The sequence below is a fragment of the Pieris napi genome, chromosome 14, assembly GCF_905475465.1.
Source record: "Pieris napi chromosome 14, ilPieNapi1.2, whole genome shotgun sequence".
Taxonomy (NCBI): domain Eukaryota; kingdom Metazoa; phylum Arthropoda; class Insecta; order Lepidoptera; family Pieridae; genus Pieris; species Pieris napi.
The window spans coordinates 12,055,946-12,079,527 of NC_062247.1; the positions used below are offsets into that span (position 1 = coordinate 12,055,946).

At 32.8% G+C, this 23,582-nt stretch overlaps 1 protein-coding gene across 5 annotated transcripts in view; it reads right to left on the minus strand.

Moving 5' to 3' along the window:
* Positions 1 to 23,582, minus strand: part of LOC125056328 (polypyrimidine tract-binding protein 2) — a 344,301-nt gene that overhangs the window by 157,714 nt on the left and 163,005 nt on the right. For 2 of the 5 annotated variants that reach the window (XM_047659386.1, XM_047659384.1), the window contains exon 1: positions 740 to 1,097. The exons of the other annotated variants lie outside the window; for them this stretch is intronic. In XM_047659386.1, coding sequence (XP_047515342.1) covers positions 740 to 742 — 3 coding nt within the window. In that variant the 5' untranslated portion in view covers positions 743 to 1,097. Of the gene's footprint in view, positions 1 to 739; positions 1,098 to 23,582 lie in introns of those variants that run through there. 5 annotated transcript variants of the gene reach the window in all.

Consider the following 23,582-nt stretch of genomic DNA (forward strand, 5'->3'; position numbering starts at 1 on the left):
TAGGTTTGTTGACAAATAGGTATTAAAATAACATAAACACACTACCTTTGACGGAAGGACTTAATGAGAAAAGTTTGATACGACTTCCATTTTGAGTGGAACTTCTGTCATCAACGTTTATTTTCATGGCTTAAGGATTAAGGCAACTCTATACATTAAAGTCTTTTTGCTGATAAGAAAATGTAACAATTTGTAAAAGTTCCGATAAAAATCTAAAATGGAACAAAAAGGAATTCAGAAGTTGTAAAACTGCCAGAGATTTGAGTTCAATAACAATTAATACAAAATTACGGTTATATTATTTAAAAAAAATAGCACACCGAAATACATGTATTTACGTATGTACTCAGGTATTAATATCGTTACCATGACAAGTAAACTATTCATTACATTTTGACTAATGAGATGTCATTGCTTGGGTGTTAGTTGGTCTTAAGTTTTCCGTCTTACATGACTTGTGTATTATAAATTGTCGTTTCAACAAAGCATAAATCCAAAATAAGTAAACACTATTTTAGAGAACGAATATAAAAAAATAATAAAGTATCTAACTTTTTTTTAATAGAGTTTTAATACTCAAATTATTTTCCCATAAAATTTAACCAAAAATGTCAGCAAAGTATAAATTTATAAGTTTTTATAAAATAACAAGTTTAAGAAAGCACGTTTTATTTACTCCATTCACTTATACGTTAGTTTGTAAGCGTCGAGAAAGTTTAACGCGGGAAATTGCACTTACCATGTTAGAGAGCAGCAGACGCTGGTGCTTAGCGACAGGGTCTAAGGACTGTATCGGGAAGGCGACGGGCAGCGGGATGGGTAAGGGCAGAGGAAGTGGATGTTGCAGGAACAGCGGCGGGCAACAAGTACACGGCGTTGCGTAGGACACGCACCCAACCGGCTGCGGGAACAGCGTGCCGAGGGCCTCCTGGAGGCCTGCCCGCTCTTCTTAACACCGCATCCGCGGCCCACCACAACTTCGACGGAAACGCCGCCGTCCGAAAGCAAGTTATAGGGAATTGTCGAAAGCGAGAACACGCGTGAGGAGTGCGCGGAGCACAAGTCGCCAGTTCGGCGTGTTGCGATGGACTGAGGGACGGCAGGTGAGCGCGGCGCGCGGAGGGCGTTGGGGCGGGCCTACCTGTCGCACCTGGGCGCATGCGTGCCTCCAGCACGGCCTCCACGCGGCTTGGTGGCTTCGCCACCGCTATGCCTCTATCTCCGTGTCTAGGCTTACCATAGGGTTAGCTCCGCATCTAGGTTTGGATTTTGCTCCGAGCCTGTGACCTATATTTTTATTTCAAATATATAACGAGAACTAAGCATTTCAAAAGTTACAAAGAGTTAGAGTTTTTTTTGTATAGAAATATATATTTATACTATTTAGTTTGTGCAACTTTTTAGTTTAGTTTTGTTTTTCTTAAATCAAGCAATTTTTCCAGCAACAACTTTTATCTGATTAGGAAGTAGGTATATAAAAAAGTATACAATCTGACATTTAACTGCGGATTACAAAAAGAAAAAGTATAAAAATATTCATATTATTGTCAAGGAGCTTTGAATATTAAAGGTTCATCTTGTTAGTATTAGTGGTTTCATAAACGAAATATCAGTCAAACGAAGCGATTTTTGTTTGAATTCGGTTTCCAATAATCAAATAAAGACGACTCTAATGAGACGAAATGTTTGTGGAGATCAATAAATACGGATCTTTAATGGACATCGGGTACTATTAATCTGGATAACAAAAGCCTTTTAAAGTTTTTCGTTAAGAGAATTATTATGATGTTTGGATTTCTATGTATTACTATATAATTATTTGATTTAAATTGTGTAATATTTCTAAAGCAAGACATTTTTAATTAGATATTTAAGAATATTTAATAGAAAGCATGTGTGTAAAAATAATTAGTGATTTTGTTCAACAAAATATTTTACGTAAAACATGTAATTCTTTAATTTAAAAAATGCTTTTTATTTTAATTCCGACCATTTCAATAATAGTTTGCATATAATCAGAAAATCTAAAATATTGACAAACACATAAACATAATTAGTACTAATTATACAACTGATCATTTTTTATAATAATGTACAGGGCCCTTATTATTTTTAATAAGGGTATATGTATTATATATATTTTATAATTTTACTTTTCAATTCTACAATATGCAATTTCCGTTTTCCATCAATTTAATATGTCTCACTATAAACATTTGAGACGCCTTGCCTTTTGGTACACAATTACCCTAAACAATGAATTCCGCCAGTCAGAGTCTGTTTTCGATACTATTAATTAATTCTTGATACGTGAACAACGTAAGGTAATTACTGAACGTGTTTCATTAACGTGGAATTAACTAAACTTGCCATCTTGTCTAATCGAGACTGACTGCTTAATAGAAAACTATTTAGTTGTATAATCTATTGAGTTATGGCACGTGAGTTGAGTTATTTTTTAGGTCTAACCCTCATATTTCTGTATATGTTACATGAACATTTGTCAATCTAATAGGCAAGTAGGTGATCAGCCGGTTTCCTCACGATATTTACCATTTGAGCGAATGTTAAATGTACACATACAAAGAAAGTCGATTGGTGCACAGCGGGGACCGAACCTACGACCTCATGAAGCCATGAGGCTAACAGTAGGTAGTAGTAGTATTCAGAAGAATAATAAGTTTTTATTATTTCATTGATTGGCGTGGTGCGGTGGATCAGTTGTTAGCCGACATTGTAGCCCGCAAGTTAAATATAGGTTCTATTCACAGTAATATAGTGTATTGCTACAAACAACCAGCAATACAGCTTCTTGATGCCCTATGGGGATCAATGTATAGATTTGTTTAACATACTTTGAAAAGCCAGGAGGAGAATTTTTAGTTTGATATGGTTTTTTTTATTTTTAAACATCTCGCTCCCCCAGGTAATATTTATTTATACCTAAGCCATTTCTTAACATGCGTTAGCCAATTTATAACTTTGTATTCTTATATTGCACAAACTAGCTGCATTCGTAAATAAAACTGGAAATGTAATTTAAAACAGTAAAATTATTTAACAGATAAACTTTTGTTTTCAGTTTTACAATACATATTAAAAAAATTATATACTATATTTCATGTGCATCTTCGGCTTGAGTTGTAGTTCTTATGACTAAAGCACTTCTAACACAAGGTAACAAGACACTGTCTACCTATTACGTCATGTCTATGACAAGTTGGACATGCAAATTCCAAATTCAAATACTCGCCCGTTTGGGCCCCGGTCAACGCCCTGCGTGTGCGCCGCCAAGCCGTCTACGGACTTACGTAACGTGACCTTAACATTGGGCGGTGCCTTACTACGAAGCCTTGTCATAGAAAGTATCACTAAAATGATTTTCATGGTCACGATTTTTTTTACAAAGAAAATCAGTACAGGAAAATCAGCTATGAGGAAGCATCCTAAAGCATGATACTGGTGTGTAAAATCACAAAAAGTGTAAGTTGCCTAATATTTTTTTTTATTATCCAGGACATATATAAAACATATACATATATAAAACATAACAAACATTTCTTCAAATATTTTATTTAAAGATTATTATTAGTTTGTATTCACAAACAATTCTACTAATAAGTTATCTGTAACTAAGTATTTTGGAGAATTACATTTCCATACATCCATCATTTGAATACTATCAATACATTAAAAGTATGTTTCTGTTATAATCTACAGTTTATATTAGACTTGTAGACGTATTTAAAGTGTATGAATTTTCATAATATTTAAGACTATAGCTATAATTTTTTTAAAGTTCTCCGGGCAACGCCAAAATTGATGCATGGCCAGGCTTTTAAAAAGTCTAACTAGTACAAGATTGCAGAAACTGTAGAACAGAGTGTATTTAATCAATACATTTGTTATTCGTGGATGAATGCGTAAACAAACAATGACGTAAGTCAAAAATTCAAAATAACGGTTGGAAGAAAACATACACATCATGTAAATTGCAATGAAAAATCGCAAAAAGTCGCAACACGCTCCGTGCCGTTACGATGGTTGATCATGGCATTTACGCTTTGTTGAACTTTCCATATACAGCATGCACTTTTTCTATTTAATCTTACATCCAATGAAACATGCACTGTAATAATTACAACTAAGGCCGGCTATACCCGAGTTATATTTCAAATAGCTTTAAAAACTCTAAAATAGATCAGTGTTGGCTTAGTGGCCTCAGCGTGTGACTCTCATTCCTGAGGTCGTAGGTTCGATCTCCGGCTGTGCACCAAAGGGCTTTCTTTCTATGTGCGTATTTAACAATAGCTCAAACGGTGAAGGAACACATCGTGAGGAAACCGGCTTGCCTTAGACACAAAAAGTCGACGGCGTGTGTCAGGCACAGGAGGCTGATCCCCTACTTGCCTATTGGATTGAGATTGAAATCTGAGGCACAGACCTAAATTTACTGTATAGAAAATATATCAGACATATTCTGCGACATAACACATGTTTCAGTTAGACAATCTTTATATTATAATAAGTATAGTAAACCATGAACTCCTATATAGTTTTGTTCAAATGGGATTTTAAAGTTTTGTTGATTCTGATTAGATTCAAGTGCAGTGAGACACCAGTACTGAAACGAACTTTAAAGTGACTTGCAAATAATTGATACAAATTCACGCTAAAAGCTCTAAGCTCTCAAAGTCAAAACGTATATGGTACGCCTTCATCTAAATAACAAGTTATGCATTACAACGGTTACGTCTCGCTCTATGCACAGAGATTCGCTAAGTTCAAGTAAAGCAGGTGAGACGTACACTTGTTAATATTATAACAAAGTTTATTCAACCTGCAACAAATATATAATAATCGTACAGAAATGATAATATTGATTAAAAAGTTAACCCTTATAATTCCTGTATTTTTGACATAATAGAAACCGATATGATATTTTGCATTATCCCTAATGCACCGAGACAAATTACTGAGGATAGAGGTGGTGGAGGCAGCAAGTCGACGTATCGGTTAGGGCTTTTCAGACAGGGACCTTCAGTAATGAAGACTACGAAGATGATATAACATCTTAATACCGGCTAATATACAATTTAAACAAGAAAAGAAAGTTAACGATGTCCTGATTTTGATCTGATCTGATCTGCTTGTCTTTTTTGGCCCTTAGACTTGTTTTTGAATAATTGATTACCCTCTAGGGAGGTAAATTAGGAGGGAAGGCTCATTACTTTGAAATAAAAAATACTGCTTATAATAGTTTAAAACGCAATAATTAAACCTCAACAAACTAATTACGGTATAATCTATAATACTTAAGTAAAATCTTTAAAAAAAATTTTGCTAGTTAATAAACACTTTCGTTTGTAAAATTTAAACTCCAATGCTTTAACTTTTTAAATCAATTTTGATTAAAAGGATTACCAGAAAACTCAATTGTCGGAGCCGTTATTCCTAATTGACCTTAATATTGCAACGGAACGGATTTATCTGTCAAATAAATCTTCATAGATTTTATAACTACAAATAAGAATTAAAATATATATTTACACATTATGAGTAAGTTTTTGTTCAAAAACAGTTAGCGCATATAGACGCACATTTAGTGTGCTGTACGTTTAGTCCTGGTTAATACAGCCTAGCTAGGGTTGAGCACTTCGCAGGCTTCACGGAGCAACCTCACTGCTTCAAGGATTTCAGCTCGTTGGGAAGCCACGCATTCCAGGACTACGTGAATGATTCCCCTGCGCTGAAACAGCCTCTGCACAAGGAACTGTGTGTCGCGTCAAGTACGTTGTTTATTTAAGGAGACAGTGGACCGTAATTATCCTTATATATAGCCAAGTAGTTAACGCACAATGCGTTGGAACCACTCAACGCGAACAGCGAAGTTCAGATGTGTTCGCGCTGACGATACTTCCTCTCATATATTTTACATTGAATTATGTTAGCATTATTTTCTTAACAATTTAACAATAATAAATATTCTTCTTGCTTCACTTTAAACTTTGCATTATTGTAATTAAATTATTATGAATATAAGTGTTTTGTGGCTAATAAAGTTTCCTTTCTAACCTACTGCCTAGCCTTAAAACTTTATTTAATTTATTATTAAATGCTGCTCGGCTCTCGCGCGCGTATTTGGTAAATTATATTTCTTTTCAGTTGCGTAATTAACACTTCATGATATGGTGAAGATATTTAATAAACCAGCCTTTTTTATATGTTACAGATGTGAAATATATATAATTATTTACTTGACTACTTAAATTTTCCGTCAGACCCCGTTTCGTTATTTTCTAGATACTTTATAAATTATTAAATACGCCTTTGGTACGCTAAAATGACCGCAAATGCCTCTGTGATTCACAAGGAATACAATATTCAAATTAACATATATTCATATGACCGAATTACTCAGGTAGTCACTTGAAAATAATTATTAATAATATTTCACAGGATTTTAAGACAATTAGGTGATCCGCCTTCTTCGTTAGTTAACCAAAAATTTTGTTTCACCGTGAATACAACACCCCGATCTTATATTAATTTCCACTAAAATTCCAAGTAGAAATTATAAAGTGGATATTATATAGACGTATCATAAGTCAGAAACTGGAATGAAAAGTTAAACTGGATGAAAATTATGTATTATTATAAATTTACAATAATTTAATATAATTTTAAATTTGACCGACGTTTTGCGTGCTTTACAGCGTGCGTGGTGACTGAAGACAAAAGGTGTTGGATGTCAAAAAGTATCACAGCTGTAGAGAAAGTTGCATTATCTGTATTTATTTCCCCGGAGTTGGTATCGAATAAAAGATGGAGATTTTCTTTGAATGTGTAAAGGTTATGTCAATAAAAGACAATACTAAGTTAAACTGTTTTGAACAAATTATTTATATATATACATATATAACTAAAATAATTAAATATATATAAGAGTGTAAATAAATCATAAATATCTGAGTATAAGTTTGTCACTAATAAATCAAAGAATTTTCATCCTTTTGGTATATCGCTGAATTGTTTTCTTTTCGAATGCTTCTAACTTACTGTTTGTATAAAACATTAACTATTCAGTGTTTAGGGAACCTTCGTCAAATGCTGAAGTGGATATAAATTTGCATGTGACAGGTCAAAGGTGTGATCCTCCAAACTTTTAGGAAACTATAATAATAACAAATAATTAAGCGTGTTCGACTTCTTTATTTATATATAAATAAATTTATCTAATCTAAGCTAAAAAAAAAACATTTTTTTAATAGGCAAGTAGGTGATCAGCTTTCCGTGCTTAACACACGCCGTCGACGTTTTTGGTCTAAGGCACGCCGGTTATCTCACGACGTTTACCTTCTCTGTACGAGCGAATGTTACATGCACACATAGACAGAAACTCCATTGATACACAGCCAAGCATCGAACCTACGACCTCAGGTCATACAAGAAGGCGCACGCTGAAGCCACCAGCCCAACACTAGTCTGTTGTTACCTAGCTCTCAATAATCACTTATTTTGCAATTAATACTTGCTTCGACGTATCGCAGGATCAAAAGGAAATGAAATCTAGAATCGTGAAATAGAAGAATCATTGTGGTGCTATTACTTTATTAATAAGTTGTCAAATTTTATATAGAGAAGTTTATTGAGTGAAATGTGTTAATCTTCAACCAAATTAAGGAGATTCAGAGCAACTTAACTTTTTAAAATCAATAAAAAAAAAGGTAAGTTAAAATGTTAAATAATTTAGAAGATATAAAGCGAGAAAACGTGGCAATTAGTAATAACTTGTTTATTCACGTAATAAAACATGATATACACAAATGAACTTAAAAACCACTTCTTTCATTGATCTAAGTACGTTCTTACAATATTTGCGTCCATTGAATTAAATATGAATATTTGCCGTTGGCATTATTGTCCAAGGGTCCAACTGTGGTTTCTTCATGACTTTGTAGCGGTCGGGAACCAAACGGGTTTACTTAGGCCACAACCCGGGGCCTATTTTGTTCGCCCTTATTTCTGGGCCTTATTTGCTTTCCGAATACTAAATGTTCTGTTGAATTGACGACATTGTTATAACTTGTCTCGTGTGTACTTTGAAAAACTTTTGATTATGCAAGTACTTGACAAGAATAAAGCTTTGTTTTGGTTAACAAAACCATTCAAGATTTCAACCTAACTCTTAAAAACTAACTGTATTTATTGTCTAGTCTCTTTCTTTAACATTTCTAAAATAGATCAGTGCTTATGTTACAACCGCAAGATACCTGTTATTGTAATTCGATCTATATTTTATTTAAAATTGTTTAAAGACTCTTAGGGAGAAATTAAAAGCTAGATCAGCTGTTAAAAGGTAATTAGTGGTGATTATTCTAATGCTATGTCTACGGGCAGCGCTCCGCAACTTATGCTAATGCCCAAACGCGATCTTACATTCAAATGCTAAGTATTTTAATTATTCTCAGATTTATTCCACTGTTACTAGTGCAATTTATCTTACTCGATTAAAGCGGACTTCGGTATTCAGGACTTTTGCTAAGAATTTAGTTTTAGTTTTACAAATAGATTGAACAGTTAGTATTGTCGTAAATTAACTTAATTATCTACAATGCCATAGACTACACAAAAAATTAAGTTAAAAAAGTAAAGTATCCCACTGCCCACAGCTCCTGTAAAGCACTTGAAAGGTGAACTTATGTAAATATTAAATTGCATTTATATACGTTTATGAATTTTTATTAAAACACGTTTTCGCTTAAACCAGGTGCAATATTGTGATGAATATTCTGTATTGAAAAATCGTAATGTTCCATTTGTTTAATGCGAATGAAGCCAAAGATTTTTCACGCTACGGTGCTTGATGATTCACAGTATCAATGCCCAGTACTCAAAGACGAGTTACTCACCTGATTCTAACAGTTTCAGTCGTTCTCTTTGACTGGTAAATTCGTGATTCGAGCATTAAGCCTTTGAAACCTTATTTAGCAGGTGGAAAATAAGGAATGTTATTATTATACTGTTATAATATTCACTTTGGGCCCTGCGTCTGGACTCACCGAAAGCTCTTAATACCAACTCGGCCTGACCTCATGCCAGCTCCATTAAGCCGTTATACATAATGTATGAATTTTGTTATGCCGTTTGATGTAAAGCAGCCTAAGGTAGGTTTTACGACAATTTGCTTTATTGTGGATTAATTTGTTTTTCACGAATCCTGAAAGAGTATTAAATAATTAACAAAAATATATATTTTCTTATTATTAATTACTTAGACGCAGCCAGGAATGTCTTAAATTATATATACACTGAAGTAATTAATTTTAAATTATTAAAAAAAAAGTTAATACGTTACTTTGAATATTATATTTTTTAATATTTTGTTTAATATTATTTGCAAGCTGCAACAGCCAGCAATATTTCTCAATTTAAAATTATTAAAAACACTTGAAAATGAGTCCTAACGAAAATGATAATAACTTTAATTTACAAGTTTTTATTACTTACCAGAAATCCTAACTTTTTATCATCAACAGCCCGTATGCTGATAATAAGCTCACTGATGATAAACCTTCAGTGAAGAGTATATAACATAAGTAGTAAGTAGACTAACTATTTACCTTTAAATTACTTTACTATTCATTAAAATCTCTTAAAATTTTGTGTTTTTATTCACGCAGTCTAAAACCAAACGGAAATCATTACTTCAATGATGAATACTGTTTGACGCATAATTTATTTTGAATTAAAACATTGGTAAAATGTTTGCCGTCCATCAGAAATGGGGATTCTAGGTTAATTGCTAGGTAACCTCTCAAATGAAGCTATCAAATTTACCAATAACCAATTAGCTAAACGATGAACGGTACGAAAATTGTTATCATTTCACATACTTACAAAATTAATATTATACAATTAATATAACTGATTTAGATAACATTGAACGTAATTTAGCATTTATAAAAACGATTTCAGTTGGTTTAAATTATAAACTTAAACAGATAAGGTCAATGTTTAATTATTATTATTATATTGAAGTACTATATCATCATAAATATATTTTGGTGTGTATTTATTTTAAAAAAACATAACATAATATACCACAAAACTCTTTTAAATAGGATGATATAAATACCTTCCTAGCCGTAAAACATGTATGATCTTAAAATTCCCACTGTGAAGGTGTCTTGAGCCAAAAATCAAATTGATTGACTACAACGGATATATATATTTAAATTCAAAAATAAAACGTATAAGGTTGGAATGGTTATATTCTACAGTATCACATATTGTTACCTTGTATTATCAGTATGACCAGCTTAATTTGAAGGTATCAGCTACTAAATACCTCTATTGTGCGGTTGAGCGTTTAGTTTAAATCGGAGAAGAACAATTTGTAAACCATCGCAGCTATTGCAATTACGAGAATTGGTCTGCAATAAGCTAATACCAGCTACAATGGGCTCTTTGCTGGACGCGGATTATTCAATTCAATTCATTGGTATTCAACTTGCATTAAAAAGCGGGACAATCAAAATGTTAAATTATTAATAAATTGTGTATTTTTGTATATACAAACGTATAATACAGGCTTTAAAACATTTTAAAGCCTATCTTATACATGAATTAAGTTACTATTATACTAATTTAGAATATAAAATATACCAACAAAACGTTCGTACTGAAAGAAAAAGCTTTGCTTAAATAAATAAAAAACTAAATTTGTTAATATCGCTTCATGCAACCTACAACTATTTAGCAACAGTAATTACTAAGTGTATCGTTTAGTCTTACCGCTATATAGGAAACCCTAGCATCGGAATAAAATTTAAACTAATATTAAAAAGTTTACAAATCTCAATTTATCATAACGTTAGATATTCTAAAGCCAGACATGTTCGCACTAACGACCGCAACTTGGTTTGCAAGCAACGTTCTAAACTGCGGAATAATCGCGCACCCAAAGGTTCTCCTTAACGATGATACAAGAAAATTTGCTACCTTTAATATAAATGTTGCTATATTATTAGGTTTACTTGGACATTGGTATATAGATGTGCTTCTTTAGTGCATAAGAGGAAAATTCTATTACAAGTTAGTGGTTATAAAAGGAAATATAAATTTGGTTTTAAAAATTTATTTTAAGTAAGATCCTCAACTTTGAAATTCGTTCAAAGCACTATTGAAAACAATGTGTTTATACTATTTGGGGGCGCAATGAACACTTGCTAATATAAAGGAAAACATCGCAATTGTATAGAATAGGCAGAAGCAGAGACAGAGGGTAGGAGGATCCTCTGCTGTTAAGGTATACCTCCGGATATGGGCTCAATGCCAGAGGGCTCGCGAGTGCGTTGGCGGCCTTTTAATATTTGGTACGTTTTTTGCTTGAAGTACCCAAGTCGAATTGGTTCGGAAATACTAAAGTCAAGATGTGTGTGAGAAACGGAAAGCTGTAAATTAAAAATAATTCTTAATGCCATGTGTGCTTCGGATAGGTACAGATTAAAATAGGTATTGTAATCTTTGAGTTCTAGTTAACCGATATCTATTTCAATATACCAAGTTAAACTTGCTTTACATCAAATGTGTTGACAAAATACCGTTTTCCAAACAGACTAAAGTGATTGGGGCGCTCAATAAGTCTTTTCATTAAATTAATAAAGCCACTTAACCAAGTTTCCCAGACTTACAATATAACCCATCCTCGATACCGTTGTCCCCAAGATACGTTGGAAACTTAAGCAGCTTACATGCTCTAAGTAATATTCGCAATATTACTTGTCGAGCCAATTTCTGTACGTAGTTATTTGAATAATTGATGCTCTCCTGAACTACTGCAAACGTTTGCTATCTGCAATCAAAGGTCTAAGTTGACGCTTCAAAGCTGGCTCTGCTTGCATTTTGATGGGACTCCAATGTTATCACATACAATAGGTGTATGCATATACGAAAGTATGTATATAAACATATTGAGATGGTTATATTCGTAGAAAAAGCTCACGTATACTATGTACAGTAAATATAATTTGTCTAAAGAGTCACTACGGAAAACACTCGTACTAGAAATTGGACTAGTAATCACGCTATGGTTCATTCAATGCGATTACCTAGTACTGAGTGCCACTCCCCGAAAAACATACATAAAACAGCTGTTATTAGTTTGTAATCAAATCTGGGATTAGACGCAATATGTGTCAGTCGTTTTCGCCAGTTTTATGCGAAGTAGTTTTGATTAATTTGTGAAATCAAAATAATAACATTGAGATACATTTTATAAAATACTAATAATAAAACGTTTGGTCTAACTTGTAAGTAATTTGAGAAATAAAACGCTTTAGGACACTTTACATTGAAAGACGTATAATTACGGTTTACGACAACTTTTATTTTTACTTCGTGACATTTTATTTTACGTTCAAATTAAACTTTTTGTTTCATCTTGAATTTATATTTTGCGTTTCATCATACATTGTTGTACTTTTACAGGAAAGGAAATTATATGAGATATTATTGCGAATTCATTTCATTACTAGCTTTAACTTTTTAAGCTCGTTTGTAAATGACTCGAATTGTGTTCTCGATGGTTTCACTTATCAGGCCTTAACTTTACAATTGGTAACACGTATCTATGAGGTGAGTATGAAAAACAAAATATTTCGTCTTTCGTCAGTAGCTCGTTTTGTAGCATTTTTAGTCCAATACAGAAACACCATACCTACTGCCTTTCATACTTTTTGACTTCCCCCTAGTTCTTGACGTGTACCAATTGATAAATATACAACCGTGCATCGTACTATGACACTTTCAAAAATTATGAGTCATTAAATAATTTATTGATAACTTGCGGACCCGACAGACGTTGTCCTGTCTTAACTATGAATATTGATTTCAAATAATGAATTAAAAAATATTTCAGAAACAAAGTTTTTATTATTCTAATGCTTTATGTTATACAACAATCTTTGTTTGTTTTTCTGGCTCGCATATTATTATATTATCAATATAATAACTCCGATCGAAGCATTTATTTTGAACGATATTAATTTTTCTTACATCCTCTGACGATATTTGCAGCACGCATTCTGTCAATGTTGTATTCTTGAATTTTCTAATTTTCCGCGCAATTTTTATCTTTTTTTCTTTTATAAGAAAAAAAGATAAAAATTCAAAAGATAAAAACCTTCTCCTGACAATTACAAACACAACAAAAAAAAAATCAGACAAATCGGTCGAGCCGTTTTCATGTGATGTCGTGACAACGAAAACGGGTTTCATTTTTATATATATAGATAATTATTATTATTGATAATAATTGATTGGGTTTATTTTATTGAATTACAGATAATGAAATCCATATATGCTCTATCCATGACCTTTGTTGCATCTACATAGAACTATCAAATATCAAAGTACATAGAAACAGATACACTATTGTATTTGTAATCTATTACGACCCACCACAAGGCATATCCTGGGATACCTTATCTTCAAATTAGAGAATAGATCCATTGAATATCTTCGAAATAACAAAGCAGGCTTTGTGGTCAACTCTGTGGTTATCAAGGATTGGTGAAACAATGATGAAGAAGTTTAGAAATCTTTTACTTATACTGCATGTTCAATATTATTTATTTATTTAATTATAAGTAATCTTACAGCTAACATACATAATATTACAAAACAAACACTTATACAGTACAAAAAGCCAAGACAGTTTTTTTCTAAAAGTTTTTTTTTCTACGATACAAGAGTTAAGTTCGGAGGCGATTGTTGGAGGGATGTTTATGTATATGAAACTGTTTGTTTGAAGCTGGGTGTCAATTTGCTTTAATCGTTTAAAACATGAGCTTATAACTAACATAAAATTAGGGATAGTGGTGGTTGACGCATTAAAAAAACTAACTTGACTTTAAATATTCTAAAATCTAAGTGACGCTTCTGTTACTTATAAAGAATATAAGTGTAGTCGAGTTGGACATAATCGAAAACGAGAATGTTATATTACAATTTATGAGTGTGGGAAAAATAAATGGGCTCATTTTGGCTTCAAGTGTGCGATGATTGGTAACTTTTGGTTTGCGCTTCTAATGCTTAACTAAAATATATAATTATAAATATATGTAATTTAAGTAATGTTAGGTTACAAAACTCGAGTTTATTGTCATTAAATTAACTAAGACGTAAACGCATTTCAATGTTTTTATATACAACAAATAGGTAGGTGATTAAGTATATTTTAAAAACATCTCCCTGTCGACAAGCTTGAGAGCCAGCGCTTGAGTAAGTCATTGTTCTAATAAAATGAACCTTATGCGTTTTGTGACTCAATATTTTTTTAGAATCGGCTTTATTATAATATAAACCTTGCAACATTTTACCGATGACAACTAGACATTAACCTAAAAAGCTTGTTGATCACAGTGTACAAGCCGAAAACATGTTTCAAAGAGCTTTCCCGGGAAGGATTAGGAAGGTTGGGGGGTTGACGTAGGATTACTTGAGCCAATAAACGAATAGCTTCTAAAGAACAAAACACAGTCTTAATACGCGAACGTGAGCATTTGATGCGTCGTTACTGTGTAAGAGATCTTTATGTAGTCTATAAATACAGACAGAATGTAGAATAGAAGATCTAAAATTTGCGATGGCTTGCAAGAATGCTTCTTCTTCTTCTATTCTCTCTTTGTTTAGTAGATATCCTAGTTTTATATGCTGAAATATTTTTGCCGTTTTTAATCTTAGATCCTTCTCATTCTTTACGAGGAAAGAAATAGGAACTCATACTTCTCGCGCGTTAGGTGTTTTTTTTTATAATTGCACTATTTTTTGCAATTAAACTTCATCAATAACCGTTATATTTCAGTCAATTTATATAAAACCACTAGCTGACCCGGCAAACTTCGTTTTGCCATGTATATTATTTCTAGAAAACATTTTTTAGTTCAATAAAAATATCTATCAACTATAATAAAAAATAAGGGTCAATCGTAGAGGAGTAAAAATTAAGGGTTGTATATATTTTTGTATGCTGTATCAATAAAAAAATAAAAACAAAAAAAAATTGTCTAAAAAATAAAAGTCTAGGTGTGGACCACCCTTATCACTTAGGGGTTTGAAAGATAGATAGTAGCCGATTCTCAGCCTTACTGAATATGCATAAAAATTTCATAAGAATCGGTCGAGCCGTTTCGGAGGAGTATGGGAACGAGCATTGTGACACGAGAATTTTATATATTAGATAATAAATTATACACCTAAGCCTTTGTCACTATTTGTTAAAACTGGTGTTCATCGAAGCCCATGGACCTGTAACGCCAACAAGGATGGCAAGAGCATTGCTGGTGTTTAGGGTAGTGGTACACTCTTCTAACAGTAGCAGTTCATGATTGTTCATACATAGTTTAGACGTTTTAGCACCGCTAAACAAAGCTTAAGTGAATTAGGCTTCGTCAACTTGTTCACATATAGTAAATTTTTAATTGCGCTAAGAAATTGTAAACCTGACAGAGGTACGGAGTTAGGTAACTTTCTTTTGTTTATGTTAGAGATTGCGAAGGTAAGTTTGGAACATTGCGGTTTTCATGATCTTAAATTAACGAACGCGGTATTCATTAGTGATTCAAGGTATCGTGCAACTATCCAAGCGGTTTATTGGGGCAATGCGGGATGATCTACCCTTGATATTAAACATTGTATTTTTAAGAATGATATTAAAAATTAATGGACACAGGAGACAAATGCGTGTATTTTTTTTTGTTCGGATTAATACCTGCAGCTGAGTTTCATCATCGGACGTCGAGGTAAAATACGAAATTCCACCTGCATCACCTCGACGTCCGCCGTTCCACAACTGAGCGTTTTTCAAGGCAGTTTTTGCCGCGCACCACCACTATGTCGAACCAGCTGCCCATTGAAGTATTTCCGAACCAATTCGACTTAGGGTCCTTCAAGAAAAGAGCGTACCAATTATTATAAGGCCGGCAACGCACTCGCGAGCCCTCTGGCATTGAGAGTTTTATAAAATAAAAAAAATAGTATTCAATGATTTCGTGTAATTATTGTAAATGATTTCTAAATGAAGTGTGATTACATTATTAAGTCAATGACTTCTAAAGTAGAAGGCTATCTGGCAATTGTTTTTCAAAGTTAATTATTTTTCTCCTGCGCCTTACGATGTGCTTTTAACTTCTCATAAAGTCTAGCTTTTTAAAACAAACACTAGGTCAAATATTTTCCTGTTAGCTGAGCGTGCCTCGGGCCCAGAGATGTTGCGTTTAAAAGATATAAAATAGTTCTCGACAAAGAAGACTTTACTTTGAGATAAATGAAAAATATAATACCTGAATAGGTCACAGGTTAATTTAAATCTCTATTAATTTTAATTACAATTAAGTTTCGAGTTTTTTATATTCATTTTTAATTATTTTCGCTCCTTGTTTTTATTACTTCGTTGAAGCTCGATATTCTTATGCCTGCATAATTCAAGGTTTACTAACAAAGAATGTTAAAAATATTTGACAAAAATGTGCACATTTAAATACAGCCACAAATCAAAATATATTTTATGTAAAAGATGAGTGACTTGATTGTAATATGATATATATGTCGCAGCCAACTAGCTTAATTAGCCGTTCAATTAACAGACTTGCCTTTTCACTAAACGGCCCGTAGCGTTTGTTACATTTGATAAACTAGCTGGTTGGCCATTCGTACGATACAGTAATTATTTGGCAGAAATTAAAAAGCTAAACATATGCCATAAAAATATTTATTTTAAAATTATATTCCTTAATTCACATTATTATTGTCACTACACTCTTCCATTGAAACGGCTAGGCAGTTAATTAAACGGCTAATTAAGCTAGTTGGCTGCAACATATATACATATAACCATTATTTTACATACAATTTTATATAGAATCAGGCCGACTACAATAACAAACACTCTTTAATCTTTAGACAATGTTTAATAAGCCTGTATACGTTTATTCAAACAAATATTGATATAAAAGGAAACAAAAATAAAAGATTATTATAATATATAGATAGCTAGGAACTGTAATATGTATCTACTCCTTTAAGTGCCTCTCCATTACTGTCTCGTCTGTCTCTTGAAGAGTGTCTTGTCCTGTCTGATGCAGCAACTCTTTCGCAGTCACAATACCCGTCCTAACGTTGCGAAGCCATGGTTTCTTCCTTTTACCAACAACACCCTTGATTTTACCAAATATAATTAATTGAAGGAGGTGGTAGCGGTACACGTGGCCCAGGTACTTTCCGTTGTATAACGTTCAGCATAACTTTTTCGACATTCCAACTGTTTAAGAGCCTTCTGGAGCCAGCTTATACGAATCAGTAATGTGTGTGTGTGTGTTTTTCGGTAAAATGTGTAACATATATTGCGACAACAATTTAAAGTGTTAAGTTTGTTGTGGCAGAGCTAGAAAACCGTTACACAGGTATCTTAAATTTAAAAAGGATCCTCAAACCTAATTACTGTAATATGTACTTGGATTTTATTTTTTTACAACACAAAGCTTTGTAAATTATTACAGAATGATGTATATGAAATCCTTTGTATTGTTTGAAACAACATCGGCAAAACATAATCAATTGAACAAAATATTTTGAATTCCTAATTCATATTTCGTTACAGAACACAAATAAGAGACAAACATGGAATTCAATTAGACCTGAGTTCGCCATGTTAGATTAAGTTATTATGCAAAATTGGCTCCGAGGGTTATTTCAGTCAAAAATGGACAAATAAAATCCGCATTCTACTAATGACTGTACCTGAAAGGGAAGTAGATATGTTATAAATTATGCTGTGTTGTGCGATTAAGCGTTGTTTTGCTTTACCACAATTCAGTATCCTGAAGATAATAACTTAGGTGAGTTTCATTTGTTTGTGGTTAGTGAATTGAAAGAGCTTATATAAAGGAGATAAAAAATAAATCAGTGGCGCTACAACCTCTTCAGGTCTTGGCCTCAGATATCTGTATCTGTTTCATGATCATTTTTAAATCTAATAGGCGAGGTGATCAGCCTCCAGGCCTGACACACCCTCGACTTTTTGGCTCTAAGACATGTCGGTTTCCTCACGATGTTTTCCTTCATTGTTCGAACAAATGTTAAATGCGCACATAGAAAGAAAGTCCATTGGTGCACATCCAGGGATCCAACCTACGGCTTCTGGTATGAGAGTCGCACGCTGAAGCCACTAGGCCAACACTGCTCTATATAATGGAGAAAGAGATATAGCAAGCAAAGATGGATCTCATACAATGTCTGAAAATCACACGAAGTAAATTATATAAATTGTGGTATTTATCAAGGGTTCCTTCGGCTGGTTGATCTTACCGATACGTCTCTTTAAGTGAAATTAGGGATGAAACCAATAAGTGATAGACAATTTTGCGGATCAGTGATTTCCTGAATAAACAGGCATTTGAAACGACTTAAATGTTTCACTGTATTTTTTAACTTTAATTATAATCTGATTAATTAGTTTCTATCTGGTTTTGCTAAAACACTAATGCCTCTAACGTTAGTTGTTACAAAAAGAGATTGTTAAAGTGCAATGAAAAAAAGAGATTTCCTAAAAATAGGGAAAGCCGAAATTCCTATCTAAATTTAAAATATAACATAGATTAAAAAGTCGTTCAAGAAAATTAAATACTACAAACAACCGTGGACATTTTGGCCCATGGAAACATACACACACTTATAAGATTTAGGTCGCAAGCATCATACTTTTATTCAAAGTACATATACATACATATCATAAGGATAACATCATTTTTAATGTTAGTTAAATAGTATTAATAACGCTGCGAATAGACCATAATATTAACTGTAGTTTTGGCAAATTGAACCTGTTATTAAAGTACGCATTTACCGGGTTAATTGTGCTGTTTTTGTTCGTAATTGTTTATATCTAAACCGATTAATTAGATAAATTTACATTGTTATTTCATCAATTTCACAAAATGGTCTATTATAGCAGTATATTTTACAATATGAAAACAAAGACTAATGTTGCTTTATATAAAATGAGATTCCAAGTTAACATGATATTTTTGCTTCATATTGTTTTGATGGATGTAATATAATATTATAAGAGCTACAATTCGCAACAAGGCTTATGGGCCAACACCGCACTCGCGGACCGTGCATACGAACTACTAATTTGTTTTTAACATTCTTATTATGATTTCGTAATTTTTTCCATAATGCACTATATACTATGCAACATAGTAATAGAACCTTTATTTATTTTAAATAAACCAGCCATATAGGCCGCTAGTTCCTAATATAATGATTTTGTACAAAATATGCACTGATTGTGGTTATCGAAAGCCATACCCTTTCGATTCACAAAACCCGATAAACTTATTTACTATAACCATAAAACGGGTATAAAACGGAAAACTGCCGGAATAATCGTTTTTAATTAAATATTTAACGTTACACTCTTTAGTTTATCTTGCGTAATTCGCTGATGTTTATCGAATATTACTATAGTAACAAAAATAATAATAATAAAGCCTTTTTTCATTTCCATATCCTTAATTTCCATTTCAAATGTTGTTAGTATTTACTTATAGATAGCTAAATGGTATGGCCTTTGCATATGGACCTTTCTAGACTACTATCTTTGTCAATGTTCTTTCTGCTATTTCTATTAAGTCATCGGCCCGCCTTCTTTTTGGCCTGCAGACTCTTTTTTTTCTGGGAGGTCCCTTCCCGTCCCTTCATGTTGTCTTTAATGTCCATATGTTGTTCAGGTATCGAGTTATATATATAGTAACATAACATATGAAATCGGTAGAATAATATATATATATATATGTTTGCCGTTGCCCTACTATATGTATACTCTTATTACTGGTTTAGTAATAACAAACGAACGACGAAGTGTTGAATAAATAATATTTAAATTATATTATTTGAACAATGTTTTGTTGTTGTAAACGGCACGAGTGCCTTGATTTTTATGGTTATAATACGAGGCTATGACCCGGAGGTATGGGTTAATTTTTCGCTTGGTAGGCAAACACATGATTTATTACTAGTGCTTTATGCTATATGAAGACTTGCAAAGAGACTTTAGCCTCAAAGTATTTACTTTATAATCACACAAAACAAACTATAAACGTATCCTCATCATAACTACTAACTTCTAGTTATTGCACAACTTGAGTTATCTGTATCATTTTGATATAGAAGTCCTAAAACTTATGTTGGAGTTGCCTGGAAGAGATCGCCTATCTAATAGGTATCGCTCTATCTATAAGGTGTACCCGGTCTCATTAACAATAGTCGAACATTTCAGTCTATTATCATAAAACCATAATGAATTACACAACTTAACCTTTGCGAATTACCTATAGATTGCTGAAAACTGTACAAAACTCCGTTTAAAAGTTTTAAGTTCATAGCGTCCATAAAGCCAAACGCAGCGATGGGACTTTATTTTTATAATACGTAATAAATACATATTAATTTACTGCACTTCGTTGTAGCAATACAGGACGATTAAAATAATTTAATAAAAAGGAGGGCAAGAAGCGGTCGTATCGCTTTAGCGCAATCTCTTCCAGTCAACCACTGTGAGAGAGAGAAAAAAATTAGATATACATGATAAAAGATATATACATGCATAGAGCGCAAGAAGTGCAAAACTAAATAAGACATAAAATTACTAAGACCAAACTAATGGAACGAAGCAATTAAAACATAAAATGTATGTAAAGTAAAAGGGACAAAAATAAAAAAGCGACACCAGATTAAGAAAAGGGAACATAAATCACGAAAATTACAGATCAGTCAGTTCGTAAGTTATAATGTAAGGGATACGATGTGGACAGGTAATGCTTGTACAGTAAAGATTTAAAGGAAGTTACATACTAAAGACACTTCAAAAGCTCATAATTAATAGTATTTTAACAAACGTTTAAGTAACGGCTCGTTATATCCGGGTAAGCGGGTGTTCGATAAAATTAGTCGCATGAGTGACTGGCCATCACGGTCAACTGAGCCCCAGTGCACTAAATGATTATCAAATCTGAGCTTAATCACCTTTTCATTGAATTTCAATCAAGTCATTTTGAATATAAAATAACTGAACAATCAAATTCTTTTTAGGTTAAAAAGGATTTGGAATATTTATAAAATTATTACTGGAATAAAGTATGTATGTTCAATTCGATAAATAGATGAGTAGAAATTAGGAAATTAGTTATATTGTGGCAAAGTTATATGTGGAAGAGTTCTATGGTGTATAATGTATATTATGTGAAGATCTTTTTTCTTCTCAAAATAAGTTTTTGAATTCTAGATGTATTGTATGACAGAATAATCACTGCAACCCATACAATGACCAATATTTAAGCCTTGACTTGTTTAAGCTATCGCGGAATAAACTTTTAAGGAGTATTAAAAATATCCATAGCGCTAAATCACCTGCATCATGAGCACACACAATTACACACGTACATACCTTACAAATTAGGTAAACGTATTGAATAATTTTTATTAATTTTTTCCTTCCTCGTTTGAACCTTTAGTACCTATAATTGTTATATTTTTAATTTACGTTAGCTGTAGTATTACGAAATAAATAGATAAATATCTATGCGCAAAAAGTAAAAGTATTTTAGAAATATTTGGAGGAAAACGTTACTAAGCGCTACAACCATCATGCTACTAAATCGTTTGGTTGGCACAGCTGTCTTTGATTGCTAACCATCAAGGTATTTCCGGATAGGATGGATATACTAAACTATTACGATTTTAGATGGGAATTACTTGCTAAATAGGAACGTTTATTCGTTTATTTTCTGTCCTTATATTAACACTTTCTTAGAACGCGCTATCGGAACCTACTGGTTTGAATTTTAACTTCTTTGTGTTAAATTATTGATCAAGAAGTTTAAAGGATACTTGTGTAGGAAAAGTAAAACATATCATTAATTGGCGCGGGTAATATGGCATACACATCAGCATACTCGTTCTAAGCTAAATGCTAATGAGTAACTATTATATATATTTTTGTAAAAAAAACGGAAATATCAGTCTGTGCCACAGATTTTTTGGACACTTTATCTTCCATTATTTCTTTTATAACAGACAGTGGACGATTGACCTTCTGTTTCAGGCATGTGTGGATTTTTGGGCACGCGTGGTCTCCTCACGACGTCAACATTGCGAAAGTTGTACTGGTAATCACTAAGGGATATCCCAAGACATTATATAACTGATCAATGGTCTTATCAGTTATCTAAAAACGTTCGTTCATATAACGATTGTTAAGATGTTGAAACATTAATATTCAAAAGCTTTGTTGCGAGCATTTCGTAGTATTAAAAGCAACTCCGAAACGGATTCTATAACCGTAATAGGCTTACGAACCGACTTTTCCACTTCACTCGCGATTCTATTAGTTGGATATCGTGGAAATGAACCAAACAATATGAAATTGAGATAGTTCTCGAAGATGTTTGTATTTTGATATATACAGTGAAACCTGGTTAAGTGAGACATCAAGGGACCTGCAATATCGTTTCACTTATAGAGGTATTCCACTTACCCAGTGTCTCAGATATACAGGTATAAATAAATATCTGTCTCATTTACAGAGGTTTCCATTAATAGAGGTGAGAATACAGGTTATTTCAGTTATAGAGGTGCGAAAGAGTAGATTTTGGCACATTAAATTCGGCACAAACTTCTTCGCATGTCTTCCCACTTTCATAAACGGATATTAACTTCAGTTTTTCACGTAATGATAACGATTGTAGCTTTCGTTTTGGCATTTTTCAAATAAACATCTGTATGATAGTAAAGTGAAACTAAAACTGAAGGTAACTGAAGCTCAAAATTACTTACGAACCTACTTGGAATTACGTGTGGAATTTGTGGGTAGAATAAGAATGAGAAAACAAACAATGTTATCTCAGTTACAGAGGTTTATGCATATAAAATTTACTCGCTGTCTCAGTTATAGAGGTAACTATGATGATAAATCGAAATAACAAATCCCAGATATAGAGGCTTACCTCGTCCCACTAACAGAGGTAATTCAGCGCCAAAGTGTTGGGACCTCAGCATGAGTTCCAGTTATGGAGGTTTCTCACTTATCCAGGTCCCACTTAACCAAGTTTCACTGTATTTCATAATCAATACTATGTAAAATTATTGTTATTATTTTGTTTGCACAGACAAAGCTGTTACTTTAACAAATTAATTACACTTTTCCCTCACAGTGTCAACATCGCCCGAAGATATAAAAATCAATAAGGCCATTCCATTTGCCTAATTAACTGGTACGATGAAGATAATAATTTCATAAAATAGCAACGATTCTTGTCTGTTTTTTACTATGTAAAACCCGTACTCTTAGTTAAACATTTCTCTAATGGTAGATGAATAATAAATAAAATAAATTAGTGTAATGGCATTTTAACCGAAGTACCAAGCTGTCTCTTTTCACCACAGCGTAAACACAGTGTACTTAAGTCAAGAAACTGCGATTGGATTTTATTAATAAAAAGAAAATCAGTGGCGCTCTG